Source organism: Ranitomeya imitator, chromosome 2 (genome assembly GCF_032444005.1).
Source record: "Ranitomeya imitator isolate aRanImi1 chromosome 2, aRanImi1.pri, whole genome shotgun sequence".
Lineage (NCBI taxonomy): Eukaryota > Metazoa > Chordata > Amphibia > Anura > Dendrobatidae > Ranitomeya > Ranitomeya imitator.
Genome location: NC_091283.1, coordinates 360,147,791 through 360,156,301, shown reverse-complemented (window position 1 = coordinate 360,156,301; position 8,511 = coordinate 360,147,791). Strand labels below are relative to the sequence as shown.

At 42.7% G+C, this 8,511-nt stretch overlaps 1 protein-coding gene across 1 annotated transcript in view; it reads right to left on the bottom strand.

Moving 5' to 3' along the window:
• Positions 1-404: 404 nt before the first annotated feature.
• Positions 405-8,511, bottom strand: part of LOC138663831 (zinc finger protein 271-like) — a 313,366-nt gene continuing 305,259 nt past the window's right edge. Inside the window, exon 11 of the mRNA XM_069750172.1 lies at positions 405-2,445. Within this exon, the coding sequence (XP_069606273.1) occupies positions 1,004-2,445 (1,442 nt within the window). The 3' untranslated portion in view covers positions 405-1,003. The remainder of the gene's footprint in view (positions 2,446-8,511) is intronic.

Sequence of the window (8,511 nt, the reverse complement as noted above, 5' to 3'; positions counted from 1 at the left end):
AAATTTTGCTAAAAAAAAAAAAAAAAATGCGCGATTTTCCGATACCCGTAGCGTCTCCAATTTTCGTGATCTGGGGTCAGGTGAGGGCTTATTTTTTGCGTGCCGAGCTGGCGTTTTTAATGATACCATTTTGGTGTATATACGTTCTTTTGATCGCCCGTTATTGCATTTTAATGCAATGTCGCGGCGACCAAAAAAACGTTATTTTGGCGTTTTGATTTTTTTTCTCGCTACGTCATTTAGCGGTCAGGTTAATCCTTTGTTTTTATTGATAGATCAGGCGATTCTGAACGCGGCGATACCAAATATGTGTATGTTTGATTTTTTTTTGTTTTATTTTGATTGGGGCGAAAGGGGGGTGATTTGAACTTTTATATATTTTTTATTTTTTTTATATTTTTAATCACTTTTTTTTTAATTTTGGCATGCTTCAATAGCCTCCACAGGAGGCTAGAAGCATGCATAACTCGATCGGCTCTGCTACATAGAGGTGAAGTACAGATCACCTCTATGTAGCAGAAATGCAGGGTTGCTTTGAACGCCGACCACAGGGTGGCGCTCAAAGCAATCGGCCATCAACAACCATAGAGGTCTCAAGGAGACCTCTGGTTGTTATGGCGATGCACTGCTGACCCCCGATCATGTGACGGGGGTCCGCAGTGCGAGCACTTCCGGCCGCGCGGCGGGGAGCGCTAGTTAAATGCCGCTGTCAGCGCTTGACGGCGGCATTTAACTAGTTAATGGGTGCGGGCGGATCGCGATTCCGCTCGCGCTCATTGCGCGCACATGTCAGCTGTACAAAACAGCTGACATGTCGCGGCTTTGAGGTGGGCTCACCGCCGGAGCCCACCTCAAAGCAGGGGATCTGCCAGCTGACGTACTATTCCGTCAGCTGGCAGAAAGGGGTTAAACATTTCCAACATTCTGAACATGAAAAAGGCTTCACCCTTTTGTGACTTTTCTGATGTTAAAGAGTTAATTTTAGTTCAAAATATTTCCTATATTATGAACATGAAAAAGGCTTCTCCCCTGTGTGAATTCTTTGGTGACGACGAAGAGATGATTTAGTTACAAAACATTTGCCACATTCCGAACATGAAAAAGGCTTCTCGCCTGTGTGAGTTCTTTGGTGTATAACAAAATTATATTTCTGGTTAAAATATTTCCCACATTCTGGACAGACAAAAGGTTTCTCCCCTGAGTGGGTTCTCTGGTGCTTAACCAAATCTGATTTATATGTAAAACATTTCCCACATTCTGAACAGGAAAATGGCTTCTCCCCTGTGTGGGTTCTCTGGTGCGTAACCAAAGCCGATGTTTGATTAAAACATTTCCCACATTCTGAACAGGAAAAAGGCTTCTCCCCTGTGTGGGTTCTCTGGTGCTTAACCAAATCTGATTTCTGATTAAAACATTTCCCACATTCTGAACATGAAAAAGCTTTCTCCCCTGAGTGGGTTCTCTGGTGCTTAAGCAAATGTGATTTATGTGTAAAACATTTCCCACATTCTGAACAGGAAAACGGCTTCTCCCCTGTGTGGGTTCTCTGGTGTGTAACCAAAGCCGATTTTTGATTAAAACATTTCTCACATTCTGAACAGGAAAAAGGCTTCTCTCCTGTGTGGGTTCTCTGGTGCGTAACCAAATCTGATTTCTGTGTAAAACATTTCCCACATTCTGAACATGAAAAAGCTTTCTCCCCTGTGTGGGTTCTTTGGTGTACAGCAAGATTACCTTTCTGATTAAAACATTTCCCACATTCTGAACATGAAAACGGCTTCTCCCCTGTGTGGGTTCTCTGGTGCCTTATCAAAGTCAATTTCTTATTAAAACATTTCCCACATTCTGAACATGAAAATGGCTTCTCCCCTGTGTGGGTTCTCTGGTGCATAACCAAAGCTGATTTCCAATTAAAACATTTCCCACATTCTGAACAGAAAAAAGGCTTCTTCCCTGTGTGGGTTCTCTGGTGCTTAGCCAAATCTGATTTGTCGTTAAAACATTTCCCACATTCTGAACATGAAAACGGCTTCTCCCCTGTGTGGGTTCTTTGGTGTCTAACAAGATGCGATTTGTGCTTAAAACATTTAACACACTTGGAACAAGAAAATCTTTTCTCCACTGTGTGAATTTTTGGATGTTTAAGAAAAGACTTTTGGATGGGAAAACTGTTTCCATATTCTGAACATGAAAATGGCTTCTTTGATTTAGGAGAATTTCCATGTTCAATGCTTATTTTGTGACTCCGATTTTCCTTAGTTGTCGCTAATGAATTAGAAGACAGGACTTGTTTCAAAGGATCAGATGAGAGATCTTTGCTGTTAAGGGATGATAGTATATTTGGTGTAAAGGTGTTCACTTCATTTGTATCCAGTGGGATCTCAAAATCATCTGATTTAAAAACTGAAGATGTTAGCTGTTCCTCTGATCTCTTGGTACAGTCATCTGCCAAAATATAAACCAATTATTAATTTTGAATAAAATATATTTGAATGTCATTTCACATTTCTCCTTAAACTGTCTGTAAAAATGGCAAGTTATGTAAAAATACTGAATTCTTCACTAAGACAATGACAGTTCACAGTGTAATAGAAAATCTCAAAGGATGAACCAGTAGAGCGTGTTGTTGAACTGTTCATTCTGCCTCCAAATATGAAACAAAAAGCCTCAAAGAAACGTTATGTTGACGAACATAATACTAATAAAAATTTCTATTCATCTCACAAAAAAAAACAAAGTCCCCACTCAGGTCAATCATCTGTTAGTGGAAAAACAGAGGTTTCCGCATTATTAGTTGCTTAAAGGCTCTTTAAAAGTAACATAATAATAATCGTATTTCTATAGCGTCGACATATTCCACAGCACTTTACATTTTAGAAGGGACTTGTACAGACAATGGACATAAAGCATAACAAAGACAAAGATCAAAACAGATTCCTAGAGAAATGAGGTCCCTGCTCGCAAGCTTACAATCTATGAGGAAAGAGGAGACACAAAAGGTGGATGGTAACGATTGCTTTCATTGTTTGGACCAGCCAAAGTGTAAGAATCGGGTGTTCATGTAATGCAGCATGAACCGGTTATCAGCCTAAGTATGTAACAGTACAGACACACAGAGCTATTAAATCCATAAAGCATGTGAGAACATGATGCAAGGAACCTGGTTATGGTAAAAAAAATTTCAATGGGTAACACAGGGATATTTAGGTTAATGCGTTGAGACGGTAGGCCAGTCTGACCAAATGCATTTTTAGGGCACTCTTAAAACTGTGGGGTTTGGGGATTAATAGTATTAACCTGGGTAGTGCATTCCGAAGAATTGGAACAGCACGTGAAAACTCTTGGAGACGGGAGTGGGAGGTCCTGATTATTGAGGATGCTAAGCTCAGGTCATAAGCACAACGGAGGGCACGGGTAGGGTGGAAGACTGAGAGGAGGGAGGAAATGTAGGGTGGTGGTGAGCCATGGAGTGCTTTGTGGATGAGGGTAATAAGTTTGTACTGGATGCTGGAGTGGATGGGTAACCAGTGTAATGAGTGGCACAAGGTAGAGGCATAGGTGTAACGATTGGTGAAGAATATGATCCTGGCTGCAGCATTCAAGACAGATTGGAGAGGGGAGAGTTTGGTAAGAGGGAGACCGATTAGTAGAGAGTTACAATAGTCCAGATGAGAATGAATAAGAGAAACAGTGAAATATTTTGCAGTCGAAAGGAAGAAAGGGTTTAATTCTAGAAATGTTTTTGAGGTGCAGATACATGGCTTCCATTAACCAATCCATCAATAACCACTCTCCCAAAGTCAAATATCCTTTTTGCTTGCTTCTGAGCCTTTCAGTGTGCCCAAACCACATATAGCATCCATGTATTTGGCATTACTATTGTGAGAAGAACCCACTTAATTTACGATGTGTGTGTTTCCTGGAGCACAATCTGGGCACTATGCGTTGGGTAATAAAATGGCATATTGGCAATTTGTTTTCTCCCACATCCACTGCGTGCTAATTTCCGGAATGTGCCTGTGGAATGAAAAAAGCCGGATTACTTACCGGTAATGCTTTTAATGAGTCCACGACAGCACCCCACATGATAGAGAGGGATCCGCCCATAGGAACAGGAAACCTACAGAATAAAAGGAGGCGGTCCCCTCTCCTCCTCAGTTTAGTTTACAGAGTATAAAAAGGGAACCGCAAAAGATTTAGTATTCATTCTTATTCAGTAACGTAAATTTCTTAACTCTATACCACCATTACTAGTGAACTTACAAGAAAGAACTGTGCATAATTTAGGGAGGGTAATCCATGGGTGCTGTCGTGGACTCATTAAAAGAGCATTACCGGTAAGTAATCCGGCTTTTTACCCTTCGCCACGACAGCACCCCACATGAGAGATTTTCAGAGAGTCATTGTTTGGGTGGGATTACTGTACTAAGAACAGCTCTACCAAAGGTTAGATCAGAAGACGTAGAAAGATCAAGTCTGTAATGGTTGTAGAAGGTGTGGACCAGGTTGCAGCCTTACATATTAAGTGGATCGGTACATCTGCTTGTTCCACCCAGGAGGACGCCATGGCTCGTGTTGAATGTGCCTTTATCCCCACTAGAGGGATTTCGCCCTTTGATGTGTAGGCCAGACAGATAGCTTCTCTGATCCACCGAGATATGGTAGCTCTCGTGACCCCATGTCCTTTCTTGCGGCCCTGAAAGGAGATAAGCAGAGCCCTACTCTGCCTCCATGTCTGAGGCCTCTCTATATACGTCAGGATGGCTCTTCTGACATCTAAGGTGTGAAACTTATATTGTTCTGGAGTTACAGGAGAATCAAAAAAGGAAGGTAGAAAAATTTCCTGAGATCTGTGATAGGTGGATGCTACCTTAGGGAGGTACGAGGGGTCAGGCTTTAAAACTATTCTATCTTGAAACACCAGTAAGAAAGGCGGGTCTACTGATAGGGCCTGGATGTCGCTAACCCTTCTAGCTGATGTTAGGGCTACCAATAGGGCTACTTTATATGTTAGAATATATAGAGGTATGGAATCTAGTGGCTCAAATGGGGAGCCAGTTAAGGCCTCTAACACTAAATTTAAATCCCACGGAGGTAGACGGGGAATATGGACCGGGTTACTACGTTCACATGACTTAATAAACCTGGAGACCCATTTGTTAGCTGCTAAATTGTCTCCATATAGGGCTCCTAATGCTGAAACCTGAACTCTTAAGGTGTTCACAGATAAACCTAATTCTCTACCTTTTTGTAGGAACTCTAGGATTGGTAATATCGGGATTTGATTAGTGAACGGTATTGTATAAAAGTTTAAGAATTTTTTCCATACCCTACTATATAATAGGGTAGTAGATGTTTTCCTACTTAATAACAGGATGTTTACTAGCTCTTCTGAAAACCCCCTTGAACTTAATAACTGCCGCTCAAATTCCACGCCGTCAAGTGAAGCCCTTTCACTTGCGGGTGGAAAAATGGGCCCTGGGACAGCAGTTTCTTGTCTAATGGGAGGATCCATGGATCGCATAGACACATGCTTTGGAGACAAGAGAACCATGGTCTCTTTGGCCAAAAGGGCGCAATCAGGATTACTCTTACTTGCTCCCTCCTGATCTTCCTGATCACTAGTGGTATCAGAGACATCGGAGGAAAGGCGAATGCCAGTTTGAACTTCCAAGGGTGGTGAAGGGAGTCCAACATATCTGGGTGATCCATGAGGTTCAGGGAGGCAAATCTTTTTACTTGTCTGTTGCCTCTTGTGGCGAACAGATCTATTTGAGGTATGCCCCATGCTTCTATTATCATCCTGAATATGTCTGTTAAAGTCCATTCTCCTTGGCATAGCTTGTTTCGACTGAGGTAGTCTGCTTTGGTGTTTTCTACCCCTCTGATGTGTAGGGCTGTTAAGGATGCAAGATGAGACTCTGCCAACTGTAAGATGTCTGCTGCGACGGTCATCAGGGTTCCTGATCGCGTACCTCCTTGACGGTTTATATATGCCACTGCGGTGGAATTCTGAATTCTGACATGAGCTCCCTGAACCTGTGGAAGAAAATGACTTAAGGCATATTCTACCGCTTTTAACTCTTTCCAATTGGAAGAATAAGTCCCTTCTGCCTGATTCCAGGTGTCTTGGACCAGATTATCTTCCATATGTGCACCCCACCCCATAGGGCTGGCATCAGTGGTAATCCTGTTAGAAGGATCTATCATCCATTGTACACCCTTTGAAAGGTGATCCATATCTAGCCACCAGGATAAGGATTCTACGACATCTCTGGAAAGAGTTAGTTTACTCTCCAGATGTCGTCCTCTTCCCTGGACAGACAATACTTCATACTGTAATTGGCGGGTATGAAATTGAGCCCACGGTACAGCTGGTATACATGAGGATAACGATCCTAGTAAGGACATAGCCTTCCTCAGGGTCATGTAGGGATTTTTCATTGCCTCTGACACCTTTGATTGTATAATTACTTTTTTTGAATGCGGGAGGAAGCTTTTCTGACTTACTGAATCTAGCTGGATTCCTAGAAATATTTGAATGGTGTCTGGATTCAGCCTGGACTTTTCGAAGTTCACGATCCAACCCAACACCTGTAGGAATGAGATCGCATTAGATAACCACATTTTACATTGAGTTATGGAATCTCCTATTACTAGAAAATCATCCAGATAGGGTATTATCAAAGTGTCCTGCTGGCGTAGATGAGCCATCACTTCTAGAATCACCTTTGTAAAGATGCGGGGAGCCATAAAAAGCCCAAATGGCATTGCTACATATTGAAAGTGACGAACCTGTCCTGCCAGGACGACTGCTACCCTTAGGTACTGCTGGTGTTCGGCATGTATGGGGAGATGATAGTAGGCATCTTTTAGATCTATCCCGGCCATGACACACCTAGGGAACAAAAGCTTGATGGCAGAACTAATAGATTCCATTTTAAAGGTATGGTTACACAAAAAGGAATTTAATTTTCTTAATTTATGATGGTTCTAAATGAACCATCTGGCTTATTGATCAAAAACAAAGGGGAATAGAACCCCTTTCCTTTTTGATCCTGGGGAACTTCTATCAAGACTTTTTTAGATAGAAGAGATAGTATTTCTGACTCTAGAGCTTCTTGTTGCTCCCGTCCTTTTGGCGATGTTACTATAAAAGAATCCCAAGGGATTCTATTCAACTCCAATTTTAATCCATATTTAATAATGTCCAGAATCCAATGGCTAGATGTTATTTGTTCCCATTTAGAAAAGAAAAATTTTAATCTACCGCCTACTTTATAGTTAGTGGTACTTGCCACGCTTTGTATTATAGGATCCGCTAAACAGGGCACCTCTTTGTTTAGGATCCTTTGTCTCCCAGCGATCCCTTTGCTCAAACGGCTTGTTTCTGGTAAAGGGCCGTCTCCTGAAGGCTCTCCTATAAGACGGAAGATATTGGTTAGGGAAGCCTTTCTTTCGCTCTCCTGCTTTATTTAAAAGCTCATCCAGTGTTTTTCCGAAAAGAAACTCACCCCGGCAGGGGATCGCACAGAGTTTTGATTTTGCTTGTGCATCCCCTCTCCAGTTTTTCAACCAAAGAGCTCGCCGGGCTGTGTTCACTAGGCCGGCTGATCTGGCTGCTAAGCGTAGCGAATCCACAGAGGCATCTGCCAGGAATGCTATCGCTTCTTTAATTAGAGGGATTTTTGGTAGGATTGACTCTCGCGAAGTTCTACCGCTAATCTGTTCCTCCAGCTGTTCCATCCACACTAGTAGTGACCTAGCAGTGCAGGTACTAGATATAGCTGGCCTGAATGCTCCCGTATTAGCTTCCCACGACCTTTTTAGCAAGGCTTCTGCTTTACGGTCTAACGGGTCTGTCAGGACCCCTGAATCCTCCACTGGTAAGACTGATTGCTTAGATGTGGAAGCAACCGTGGCATCCACCTTTGGCACCTTCGCCCAAGAATTCAGCTCCTCGTCGCTGAAAGGATAGCGTCTTTTAGAGGATGATGGTAGGAATCCTCTTGTATTTTTCTTATCCCATTCTTTCTTGATAATTTCTTTAATAGTGGGTATGACGGGGAAAGATCTACGTTTCTTCTGTCCTAACCCCGCAAACAATGTCTTGAGCTGTTTTCTTCCCCTTCTCGTCTGGGCACCCCATTGTGCTCCTGACAGATCTTACTAGGTTGTCTACACTGCTGTTAGGTAGACAAAGCCCCCCTTCATCTTCAGATGAACTTGGCTGGGATTCAGACTCGTCCGAGGATTTTTGTATCTCCTCTGACTGTGAACTTGCTGGGGATCAGGACCTGCTTGGTTGGAGGGTACTGGTGCTACTCGTATGTGCTAACCCCTGCACTTCTTCCCGGATCATGGCCCTGACATCAGATGGAGTCATTATATTCTCTTGTCTTAAGGTCTGCATGATACACTCTGAGCATAACCTCTTTGGATAAGAATCCGGGAGGGGCTGCGAACATAAGGCACATTCCTTGTGCTTGGACTTGCGTCCTTTTCTTAATC